At 40.3% G+C, this 13,375-nt stretch overlaps 1 protein-coding gene across 18 annotated transcripts in view; it reads left to right on the forward strand.

Annotated features, from left to right (window-relative positions):
• Window positions 1–13,375, forward strand: part of CEP112 (centrosomal protein 112) — a 481,908-nt gene that overhangs the window by 337,571 nt on the left and 130,962 nt on the right. For 16 of the 18 annotated variants that reach the window (XR_015244252.1, XR_015244253.1, XM_086687813.1 and 13 more), the window contains one exon: window positions 3,477–3,626. The exons of the other annotated variants lie outside the window; for them this stretch is intronic. Coding sequence is in view for 14 of the 16 variants with exons in the window: in XM_086687813.1 (XP_086543939.1) it covers window positions 3,477–3,626 (150 nt within the window). In the remaining 2 variants the exon portion in view is untranslated. The remainder of the gene's footprint in view (window positions 1–3,476; window positions 3,627–13,375) is intronic. 18 annotated transcript variants of the gene reach the window in all.

Here is a 13,375-nt window from a genome sequence, read left to right on the forward strand (position 1 = left end):
TGGAATTTCCATCAGAATCACATATTTGTTCTTTTTGTCTTACTATTACATATTAACCTTGCCTTTTCAATGTTAGCACAGTTGTCCCCACTCAACTGACTCACCTGGTGGCCATTTTTCAGAGAGAGAGAGAGAGAGATCGCCATTTTGCAAGAATGGGGGTAGTTTGGGACAAGTCTAGAGCTGGAATACCAGTGGAACTTGCCCATTGCCAAGGGCCTGGCTCCCCCTAGGGCCCTCGCTCACTCGCACGGACCCAATGCAGATTAGGCCTCGGCATATTCCACGGGTCCCACGTGCCCCCAGCCTTCACGTGGTTCTCCAGAAAAGCAACCAGAATGCAAAAGGTGCCGGGGTGCCATTCTTTTATGAGGATCTTCAGTGTTCACCAAATCTTCCCAAGTAGGCCCCGTCTGTTGTATTTTAAAGAAGACTTTTGTAAAAATCTCAAAGTATACTACAATCTGAAAAACATCAGAGTGAGTTAAAGATGAAATGTTAACCTCTATTCAGAATCTTATTTTTAAGACCACTGGCCTTTTTGCCAAGAGTTAACTGCTTAGCAATAATTAACTATTATAGCTTTCATGAGTTAGGTTGCTTGTGGCCTCAGCCTGAAATAGATCTCATTTTGCTTCCCAAAATATTAATTTTTAATATCGCATGGAAGTGTTCAAATCCACATCTTTCTCTGAAGCTAATACAGGGTAAACATTCAGTTGAGTGGCAACATTGTGTTTTATGGTGTTTAATTATGATTCAGTCAAAACTGGTGGGGTTTATGATTGCATAGATTAGTTCTGATTTTTCTCAGCAACTTTTTACGTTCTTGTCCTATGAAAGGCTAGATTATCTCGATATAATTTACCAGGTAATTATTACTTTTTATTTACTATGATTATAGTTCTACTCCTTAAATATTAAGTGCTGGTTATGTGCACTGAGCTAAGGTGAACATAGTCTATTGTCTTTTACTGTATATCTACAACCAAGTGAGTTTTGTTCTTTACCTAAAGCATATTAATCTAGTTAGTATTATTTCTCAATCTTAAATCTCCATTCCAGTTTTAAAAAATGTCCACATTTTAACCACCTCTCCATATCTGTCTCATCTATTAGTCTGTCAACTGATTTAGCTACTCATCTGCCTAACGTGTTTCACCTGAAGTGTTTTCACATTCTCCCTAGATCATCTTCGTAAGTTTTTAAAATAACTTTCCCAAGATAATCTCATTACTTCCCCCCAAGGAGTCTCATTATTCCCCCAAAGAATGCAGGGTTTCCTTTTCCACACAAAAGCAAGCACACTCTTCTCAGAACATCCTGGACTTTGCTGATAGTTCCTTCCAAAGCCTGCACTTACTTCTTTTTGATGTACTCTTGTCATTAAGCTTCTGAAAACGACAGACCCTGGTTTCATGCCCTTGTGGTCACTTGAAGAATTCTCAAATATTTTTATCTTTAGTCTCGGTCAACTAAAAGCTAATCTAATCTTACTGTTTTTTAAAGAAAAAAAATTACTTTGCACTTTAGAAACATATTAAATGATCACGGTAGCGGATATACGAATCTATGCATGTGACACAACTGCATAGCACCAAACACACACTCTTGCACGCACATAGCATGCACACACACACACGTACGCACACATACACCGAACACACACAGCGAACACGTGACAGAGTTAGGCTTACCACTGCTACAGAGTTGTAGTTTACTCAACTTGAAACGCTCCAATAGTCATTGAAATAGTGAGTTATTTTTACTATTTGGCTCCATGCTCGTATAAAATATCAATCTTAGGTTTCATGTTGGGCCAAGGAAATTTGGCTCTTTCTTATCTCTGGCTCCTCTCGCTCTGTGACTGCGAGTGAGTTGATTATTCTGTGCCTCAGTTTTTGACATTCACTGTAAGAATTTAACCTTCCCTGTTTGATGGAAGTGCTAGAAGAATTAATTGAATTGATGCCAGAATGGGAACAACATTTAATCAAAATTCAGAAAACAGATGAAAAACATCTTTATTCTCAGTAAATGAATTCCCGCACTCATAGCAAAAGGTTCAATTTGTATTTAAAAATATTAATGTACTGCTGTTACGTATTTTACCATGTATCTCCCAGTGGTCTTTTCATTTGATTATTGACAAATTCTAAATGTTAAACTTTGTTACAGTGAGCTTGCTCACTTCTAAAAGCATAAGATATCCCTATTTTACTGTAAATATGCTATTATTTATGTCCATAGTAACAAGTGATATTTCTATAGGACTTGGCTTCTTGGAGACTCCAGACAGTTTCTGTGTATTGCCTTATAATGCTGTACTCGAGTTTTGTTGTCAAATATTAGGTGGAAAAACTGAATCTCCAGCAAGGTGATTAACTTGTCCAGTGTATCTCACCAACCAGCCCTGCGCCCATAGAACCAACAGTCTTCTATTCTAACCTGGGACTAAAGTATTTTTTTTGTTTGGTTTGGTTTGCTTTTAATTAGAAGAAGAAACAACTATTTCCTGCCTTTAAAAAGTCATCGCTATTGAATTTGGAAGGAAATGGATACATCCAAACCCAAGGAAGAGTGATATTCTCAGTCAGCTCATTGAAAAAGGTCCCTCATCAGATGATTACTTGGGAGAACTTGGAGGGGACCCATTCATGGAGAGAACCAGTTATCCAATGTGGAGAATAAACTTTCTGAATAAACTTTCATGGATATCTATCAGTTAGGGAAAAGGCAACTCATTTGGAACTAGGTCATAATAAGATTCTCTTCCCTACCAAAATCTTGCTTAAGAGAAAAACAAAGGCTACTTAGAACAACCAATTAGTATGGCAGTCGATCTGTGTGGCTCAAGTCCCGCCTGACTTTTTGGTTGGATGTCATCTTCAGCAATGTGACATTTTGACCTCTTTCTGTGCCTCTCTTTCTCCACTTATAAAAGATGGGTGATAACAATGTTTGGAAATGACATAGGAATTTAAGGCACTTAGCACAATGCACAAACCTTAGTGAGTACTCAAAAATTGTTGTGTGGAACTGGGTAACTCTAAAGAATGAGGTCTGTTCATTATTTTCTTTGGTTATTACAGTTCCAAGTGTTAGGAAAGGCAAAATAGCTTTTTTTTTTTTTTTCATTCTAATAAGTGTGTTTCTCAGTGAAATAAAATCTGACGCTTTTCATATTTTTGAGATCACAGATGTTCTTTCTTCTGATGAGTAAATATTGTGGAATGTTATAGTGGAAATGTCTTCCAAATATAATTGGTTCAGCAGTTGTTCACCATTCACAGTTTTATTATAGTCTCTTATTGTGTGGAATTTCATGCATTATAGTGTGCGATATGTTAATTGAAAATATTTAGTTTGTGGATTAGAGTTTTGCCAAATCCGCCCTTTTGTTGAGCATAAATACATATAAAATAGATGCCTCTCACTGAAGAATTTGAAGTTCTCGCATGCTGTTTTCATTTTAGATCATAGCAGAACTTCAGACAACCATTTCCTCTCTGAAAGAGGAGAACAGCCGGCTGCAGCTTGCTGCAGAAAGACGGCTCCAGGACGTTACACAGAAGTTTGAAGATGAGAAGAAGCAGCTGATTAGAGATAATGACCGAGCAATCAAGGTAATCTGAAGACTTCAGTAACCAGTGGTACTAGCTGCTTTAATGTAATTAAAAGGAGGGCTGAAATCCCAGCAGTGGGCAGATGAATGCAGGTATCTGGCTTGTTCACACAGCCTGCAGTAATTCCATTCGCTGGACTCTACCTTTGATGTATCCAGTGACTCAGGCTGACTTCCCTCTAAGAGATCACATGCCAGCATAAAAAGTCATTTTTGGCAAGCCCAGTCCATTCACATTGAACAAATATTTGAAAAATACCCTGTCCTTTCTCTTGAGAACCACTTTGGAACTGTCTCTTGATATTAGGAAGACTGTTTTAGCCCAGTACTGCTGGCTAATAAATTCAGAAGTCAGCTTCCAATTTACATTCTGTTCTTTGCCCACATCCTTTCATTATGCATTCACATAATGAGAAATAACCTGTTTGAGGTTTGGAATGCCAACCATTTGATGTGCTTTGACATAGTACAGGGTAGATGCGTTGCTGCTGAGAACCTAGGCCGTTTCCAAATGGCTTCAGAGAATCACGCCTTTAATAGCAACAGAAAATTCCCTGGACCCTGATTCTTTAGGTGATAGGCAGTTAGATCTCAAAGTAGTTTTTTTCTTGGCTTCATAGCAGCGAATATTATTGTAAGTGTCTACATCATGCTGTGTTTAATCTGTGAGGATAAGCATCTGGAAACCTTTATAAATAAGATTTAAAAGAGAACAAAAATTTTTTTTCTAAGAATTTCCAGCAAAAGATTATTTTTCAGTGATTTTACTTTGTTATAACAATGCTTAAAGCATGTCGAGTAATCATACAAAGCAAGGAAAAATAAAAGAAACATTTGGGTTTTATCACTGCCCTTTTCTGCCTAACCCCTCCGTCTTTCTTTTCTATAGCCTATTGTGGGCAATCTGAGTAATTTACGGAAACGTTAGTGTTAATGTAAGTTGCTTTTTAAAATACACTCTTATTTAAGCCTGGACAACACTGAATGGAATAAAAACCCTTCAGATATGGACAAAATCTTGGTGGCTATTCCTTCCAGCCTCCTCACTTTAGAGGTGAGGACTTACTTCATTTTGTTCTTAATGAGATTTTCCCTATATATTGCCATCAGTGAGCTTTTTTTCCCCCTACATGTGATACATGACAAAAGAAGCGGTTTCTTTTTTTATATTCTGGTAGTTGAAAAAAATATTTGTGAAGCTCTTCTCATTTGTAAATGCACAGTAGGTACTCACTGATCTGTGTAACTGTTTCATTTTCGAGTTGAATACTTTGTTTAAACTCTTTTAGTTGTATAAAAATTTCATTTTTTTTTAAGTTTACTTACTTATTTTGAGAGGGAGAGGGAGCAAATGTACACACATGGGCGGGCAAGAGGCAGAGAGAGAGGGAGAGACAGAGAATCCCAAGCAGGCGCCATGCTGTCAGCCCAGAGCCCAATGTGGGGCTCGACCTCAGGAACGGTGAGATCATGACCTAAGCCAAAATCAAGAGTCAGAGGCTTAGGGGCACCTGGGTGGCACAGTCAGTTAAGCGTCCGACTTCGGCTCAGCTCATGATCTCACGGTTCGTGGGTGTGAGCCCCACGTCGGGCTCTGTGCTGACAGCTCGGAGCCTGGAGCCTGCTTCAGATTCTGTGTCTCCCTCTCTCTCTGCCCCTCCCCTGCTCACACTCTGTCTCTCTCTGTCTCTCTCTCTCCTTCAAAAATAAATAAACATTAAAAAAAAAAAAAGTCAGACGCTTGAGCCACCCAGACTTCCCTACAAATTTCATTTTAAGTGCATTTCTTTTCCAAATACCATGTGGTAGCTAAGTTCCAAATTTTAAATAAATAGTTGAATCCCAGTATACACAGAAAGGGAAAACATAGGTTTACAGCACAGTTTCTAGTATGTTTCTTAAGATTAAAAAAAAAAAATCTTGAAAGCAGTATCACTAGCACAACTGCCTATTTTTAAGTGTTTTTGCAGTTTTAATCCATTTACCTGTCAAAATGGAAAAACACTGTGATCCTAATTTCCAAAAAAGCGTCAGTTACTAAAGACTGAAATTAAAAGATGGTAGTATATAAGTGCATACATAATATCATATTAAAATATAGATTATGTGGTATTTATGACCTCCAAACACAGGTACCTGAAAATAACTAAAGTTATAATGTAGGTAAGCTACAGTTCACTTTTGATTGACTCAATTAGATTACGTGTAAAGTGAATGACATTTGTGGGTTTGTTTGTTTTTTTTTTTTAACTAACCTACTTAAGATAAATAATTCATTAGCACTTCTCGCCTTGCTTTTTTTTTTTTTCCAGACTATGTCACAAAACATAAAAGGAATAATAGCTAATACTTACTTAACATGTACTATGTATCAGGCTGTCTGCCAGACATTTTTATTCATCACCAATTCCATTATCTCATTTAAGCCTTATAGTAATCTTTATAAGGAAGGCATTTCTATCACCCCCATCTTAAAAGTGTGAAAACTGAGGCTCTGAGGTTACGTAACCAGCCCAAGGTCATTATGTGCCTAATATTTTGTGATATTAAATATTAGTGTTGAAACAATAGAATCAAAGAGTGCTGGATAAGGAGTGTGCTTGCTAATTATGAAATGTACTTCATCCCACTTTCTGGGTTGAGGATGAGCTGAGCTCCCAAGCTGGCGGTCAGGGAAGAGGACAGAGAGTAAATCTAGATTCTTCCCCTGCCAGAGCTTACAATAAATAATGTCTCCGTGGATCAACAAACCTTCTTTTAAAGTAATTCTTTGGGGAGAAGTTAGGGTATAAAGTAGTCTACTAAAATCCACTTATAAGGGCCACCAGAGTGGTATAGTGTAACCTGATAAAACATTTCTGGAGAATAATTTGGCAACCCCTATCATTATTAAATTGCCTGAGAGGCATGCCCAAGTTTGGACCCATTTCCAGAATTTGCCCTAAGGTGGAAGTTAAAGGGTTGCAGTGAACTTTAGCTAGCCAAAAGGATGTTTGTTCTAGCATTCATTCATTCATTCATTCATTCATTCATTCACTTATCCAATAACTATTTATCAAGGTCCCGTTACATGCTAGGCACCCACAATACTAGCATTTTCTATTTCCTTTCGGTATTTTTTTGCCATAGTACATGAATTAAAACTATGCAATATTGAAAATGGTGTTGGAGAAGCATATATAAGGATATTGAAAATGTTCACAAGATAGTTTTCGATGAAAATGTGGTTTACAGGGGCGCCTGGGTGGCTCAGTTAGTTAAGCATCTGCCTCTTGATCTCGGCTCAGGTCAGGATCTCACGGTGGGTGAGTTTGAGTCCTGTATCGGGCTCTGCATTGACAGCACGGAGCCTGCTTGGGATTCTCCCTCTGCCTCTCTCTGCCCTTCCCTCCCCCCACCTCTCAAAATAAATAGGTAAACTTTAAGAAAAAGAAATTACACCATAGCATTAAGGTGAACATGATTTCAGGTATCGTACATATGAGGAAAAAAGAGAAGGAAAGCCAAATAGTCACAAAATGAGATAATACTCCAGATTCTGTATTCCTGTTTGTTTTAGAAAGGTCTCTTAAGTTAATTTTACTTCAGTTCAACAGATGAAAGAAACTAGTGTCAAAAGAAGGAATTGTTGGACTTTTGGACAGAATTTAATATTGGGTTGAAAAAGGCATACATTAGTGCATGCATATTTCCTCTCATAACCCCTCCTTTCCACCTCCTGGCAGGGTGGTGATATTATTTTTACACTGTCCAGGTTTGTGATATTCACAATTTGTCCATAACCATAGCCTTTAGTTTAATACTCATGCTGTCCTTAATGGATGTGGTGCTTACCCCCAGGCCTTTTACCACAGTGACTCCATTTCTAAAGTTTTTACTTTGATTTGGTTCTTAATTGTCTGGATTTCACCATCAAGTTGGTTTTGCAAGACTCATGGTACTATCTTCTCTGGATTGTTCATTTTTAAGAATGTCTGCCGATTAACCTTTATGTTTGAACAACACGTTAGATGAGCACCATGTTCTCGTTCATATGTTTTCCCATGAGGACAATAAACATTGCTCACCTAGCATTTAATATTGCTGTGGAGAAGGCTGAGCAACACTAGGCTTTCCCTCATGTAAATGATTTGCCTTTTTTTTTTTTGAGAGATTCCTGAAGAAGTCTCTCTTTATTGTGTTAACTTTGATAGATTAACCAGGATAAATTCAGTTGTTAACCAGAATAGCTCTACCTGTTAAATATTCAATATATGCTTCTGAAGCTTAGTGGTTCTCCCCTCTCTGTAAGTCAAATTTATTTGTGGTGTCTGCATTTTCTCTAGCCTGAGGGAAGGGAAAAGAAGAGCTAGGAGGTGTGTGTGTGTAGTCTGGTTGGGGTTCACACCACTACATGGGAGAGGGCATCTGATGTCCCTGTGGGGTTTGAATTCTCCCAGTTTGGACTGTGAGAAAAGGAGATGCACGGGTGGAAAAATGGGTAAATATCAAGGCTGTCTCCAAGAAAAGTGAAGGGGTCGGGACTTCAGGGATCCACGCCAAATTGGGATAATTCAAACCCCAAAATGGCGTCAGATGCCCTCTCCCGTTCAGGTGGCTTTTTTTTCCTCCAGATTTGGTGATATTAATGAGATTTCTCAGGATTTTGTTAACTCATAACGAATGATGATTTGGGGGATGTTGGCAGATATGGAAGTTGTATCGTGATGCAATACTCTAGTATGCTCCAGAATTATGTTTCTTTCCTTGACACAGGCTTTTGAGGATTTTCTTTCCTTTTTTTTTTTTTTTTTTTTTTTTTTTTTTTTGTATTGTTTCCCTTACTACCCTATTTCAGGGCTTCAGTACATTTTTGCTATTTTTTACTTTTATTTACTTACTCCATTTGGTGTTGTGAAATCTGTTTGATCTTAGAAGCCTGTTTGACTCCTTTATAACATTTAACAAGCGGGGCGCCTGGGTGGCGCAGTCGGTTAAGCGTCCGACTTCAGCCAGGTCACGATCTCGCGGTCCGTGAGTTCGAGCCCCGCGTCGGGCTCTGGGCTGATGGCTCGGAGCCTGGAGCCTGCTTCCGATTCTGTGTCTCCCTCTCTCTCTGCCCCTCCCCCGTTCATGCTCTGTCTCTCTCTGTCCCAAAAAAAAAAAAAAAAAAAAAAAAAAATTAAAAAAAAAAAAATAACATTTAACAAGGAACCTGTGTTGGTCAGCTATTGCCACAATCATGCCGCATAACAAACAGTGCTGGCTTGGATTCAGGCTGTTGATTGGCTGCATTTGACTCCAGGCGTTAGAATGAGTTCAGGCCTTCCTCTTCATGGTGGGTCATATGAGTACAAAATGATGAGTAGGAAAAAACATCCCTGCAACCACAGCCTTATTTTCTTCCCCATCAGCGGGGCAGGAAAATTTTAGAATCACTCTAGAAAGAGTCCATGAACATCTATGAACAGTGATTTAATCTCCCACAGAAACAATCTCTAAAATCTCCCTCAGCTCCATGGCAATACATTCCTAGTTTCTCTCTCGTTCTGAAACCCTCTTTCCCACTCCCATGCCTTGTCTTCTCTTCCTCCTTTGAGCACTCACATGTTGGTATTAGGCAAGACCTCTTCTGTTTTGCCTGTACGCATCCTGGACAGTCACACCCCTTCCATGTATGGTAGCTTCCATGCAAACGAATTTTGAATCTTCATCACCACCTAGACTTTTTTCTGAGCTCTCAATCCAGCTTTTTTTTTTTTAAGTTTATTTATTTATTTGGAGAGAGAGAGCACGAGCAGGGGAGGGGCAGAGAGCAAGGGAGAGAGGGGGGGAGAGAGAGAGAGAGAGAGAGAGAGAGAAAGAGAATCCCAAGAATCCCAAGCAGGCTCCACACCATCAGGGCAGAGTCCTACGTGGGGCTCAAACTCACAAACCGTGAGATCATGACCTCAGCCCAAACCAAGTGTCAGACAGACACTTAACAAACTGAGCCACTTGGGTGCCCCTCTCAGTCCAGACTTCTAACGACCCTTGCATGTTTTCACTTGGATGACCCATTAGGCTGCTCAAACCAGACATCCTGTAAACTGAACTTAACTTCCTCTAACTCTTGCATTGCCCCCGACCTGTTCTTGTTGTGTTGATAATCTGAATTAAAGTACCACCACCCGGTCACTCAAATCAGATTCTGGAAGTCCCCTTAAATGAATCCTTTCCCTCCCTCACCTCTCTGAGGTCAACTGCCGGAAATAATGCCTAAATATCTGCAAACTCCTACCTCATTCCACAGTCACTAGTTCCTATCTTCTTGAACCGTCATCTTGTTCCTTACCTACCACAATCCCTCCTTTGTAGAACCACTACCAATAACTCAGCCCTCCCAACTCTATCCGTCCCACTGTCGATCAGGTAACCTTTCGAAAACACGAATATGAGCATGTGGTTTGCTACTTAAAATCCACCACGGGCTTTCCATTGCCTGCAAGATAAAGTCTATACTTGCCAGCATGGCATACAAAATGCTTCACGATCCAAATCAGCAGTTCTCAGGGTGTCCTCAGAGCCCTGTGGGTCCCGGCTGCCTTTTCAGGAGCTCCACAAGGTCAAAACTATTTTCATAATACCCCTAAGACATCATTTGCCTTTTTCACTGTGTTCTGCATTTGCATTGATGGTATGAAACCAACGGTGGATAAAACTGCTTGTGTCTTCGCACAAAACACAATATCGTACTAAACTGTATGAGTAGTGATTAGTTTCTTCACCACCACATACTTGTGCTCTAAGACGAAAATGGAAGCCATAAAGTGCATGAATTCTATTAAATGTCAACCCTCGAGAACACATCTTTTTAATATTAATAGGAGATACGCACAAAGCATGCTGCATACTGAGGCAGGGCGGTTGTCTCGAGGAAAAGCAGCTCTGCATTTGTTTGAGTGTGAGCTGAACTCTAGGCCCTTGGAAGGAGCGATTGACAGGCAAACTGCTTATTCAGATTTCACTGTCTGGCAGAGGTGTTCTTGAACAGGAAGGAAGTCAACCTGGCACTTCAAGGACAACCACTGACTATATTGTCGCTAATGGTAAAATTTGAGCTTTCGAGCAAAAAATCAGAAATTTGGAAAATTGGGGTCAGCACTGCAAGTTTGACAGCGACCCAGTACGTGAAGACTTTTCTGATGAGGTCAGTGGCATTGCTAACGATGCGAATGGAAGAAAGGGGGACGAATACAATGAAGTGTATCAACATTGGGAAGACATATGTAACTCAGTGAACCAGTGTTTTCCAAATGACCAGTACCTGGTATTACCAACTCTCGTGTGGGTAAAAGATCCTTGCAGAGCGTAAAAGAGAACAAGGGATTTTAATGTAGCAGTGTGCAAAGTTCACCTCTAAGAGTTTCAAATGGCGTAGTGCAGCCAACTTTTAAGAATCTGCCACTTGTCAGGGTGCCTGGGTGGCCCGCTCAGTTGAGCACCTGACTCTTGGTTTTGGCTCGGGTCATGATCTCACTGTTTCGTGAGCCCGAGCCCTGCATCGGGCTCTGTGCTGACAGTGTGGAGCTTGCTTGGGATTTTCTCTCTCCCTCTCTCTCTGGCCCTCTGCCACTCGTGCTGTCTCCATCTCTCTCAAAATAAATAAACTTTAAAAATGTAATAATAAAAAAAAAAAAGAATTTGCCACTCATCAAGTTTTGATGTTGTCCAGAGGAATATCCACAATCATCTGAAAAGGCTTCTAAAATACTCCTTCCTGGTGCACCTGGTGGCTCAGACAGTTAAGCATCCGACTCTTGGTTTCTGTGCTTGGTTTCAGTCGGTTGAGCATCTGACTTCGGCTCAGGTCATGATCTCGCCGTTCGTAAGTTCAAGCCCCACATCAGGCTCGCTGCTCTCAGCACAGAGCCTGCTTCAGATCCTCTGTCCACACCGCCCTCCGCCTCTCCCCTGCTCACACTCGCTGTCTCAAAAGTAAAAAAAAATAATAATAAATTAAAAAATAAAAATTGAGTGCAGAAGCAGATATGAGAATCCAGCTACCTTCTACTAAGCCAGACATTCAAAAGATTTGGAAAAAAGTAAAATATAGCTGCTCTCCTCACTAATTTTTTTTGCTTTGGAAAACAGTCATGCCTTATGAAAAATACGATATTCATAGTCACACATAATGGATTCATGACTTACTTTAAAATGAATTTGTACACACATATTTTAATGTTCCTTAATTTTTAACTTCCAGTGTGGTAAATATCAACAGAACACACATAAACAAAACCTCTTCTGAGTTTTTAAGAGCGTAAAGGGGTCCAGAGACCAAAAACTTGGAGAGCTGCTTGTCTAGATGTTGCCCTTTTGTCCACCTCATCACACGTTCCTCAGCATTCGTGTTGAGATCCCACGAACTGTGTGTGAGGTCCTTTCCTTATTTAAGATTTAAATGTAGTCTTTTCCGTGAAGGGTCAGAGTAGGAAGGTCATGCCAGCGTTGGCCACTCCTCTAGTGACTTTTCTGCTGTGCTGTGACACTTGTCCACAACCTTTTATCCAAAACCTTGATGTTGGGTAGGTTTTGCAAATCAGGGTTTGCAGATTCCAGGAAGGTGATTCGAAGCTTGTCCTTTATCCCCGGTGGGGTGGGGGCGGCACACTGCACCCAGACACGCGAGTGCACAGTGAAACGTGCCGGTATAACAGACGGGGCAGAGAGAGGCTAGGAACCCTCACAGCACCAGGCAGGTTTTCTTGTCTCACAAGTTAAACCACAACCTTTCAAAAATAATTTGTGGTTTCTGGAGGATTTTTGCATTTCAGGATTGCAGATAGGCGATTGCAAAACTTGTCTTTTGATTAATTCCTTCCTCACCAACTAGACTCTGAGCTTCTTGAGAATGGGCCCTTGCTGCAACATTTGGACCAGGGGAAGTGCCAGAAATGTGCTGAATGAATGAACGATGCTGCCTCATACATCCAGGCTCTCAGCACTAAGAATGTCAATTCGTTCTCATGTTATTCATTCTCATGTAAATATTTTGGGGTGGTATAGCAGATATCCATAAATAACTTGGATCTTGTGATAACAGTGAGTCGTTTTGCCTGATTAGGTGGGTTCAAATAAAATACCCTGCACCTTGCATATGTTATCTGAGAGGGTGATCTGCATACACCAGGGGAAGGCTCCGAAAAGGCTGTCCACCGAAGCAAAGTTATCTGAATGTTAGTGGGCAATATCCACTGAACTCACAGAAGTTCACCGGGGGAAAATTGTTAGAAATAGTTCTATAGAAAGACTGTGGAACATTCTTCTGGCATCACTGCCCCACCAGGGCTAAGCCCTTTCTTTGAAGCTGGAGTATTGAAAGTTCCTCGCTGTGAAGCCAGATGTCCAAGCAGAGATTTCATATCAAGGAGAAATGTTGTAAAATTTTTGCTTGCAGGCATAGAAAAGAGATTTTAAAGCATTGACGCTTCTCTCCCTTGGCCACTGACTGGAGTTCACGAGAAAAGGTCGGCTGCCAGTAGGACATCTAGAAATCTGGTCTGTATTACCAGAAGGGCTTGAGGGGGGAAAAGAGAATATTTCATAAGATTGGGCAATTCTCACTGCGCTAAAAGCTTACAGGAATCCATTTCCCAAAGAATAAAATTACAAACCTCATTGTGGGGTTTTAGTAGCATTGAGAAACAGAAAGAAATCTCAGTGCCTAGCATCAAATGGCTTTGTTTGGAACCTGTTCATTATTTAATTCTTGTCTCCCCTGCATGCATG

The sequence above is a fragment of the Puma concolor genome, chromosome E1 (assembly GCF_028749965.1).
Source record: "Puma concolor isolate L17-30 chromosome E1, mPumCon1.1.hap2, whole genome shotgun sequence".
Lineage (NCBI taxonomy): Eukaryota > Metazoa > Chordata > Mammalia > Carnivora > Felidae > Puma > Puma concolor.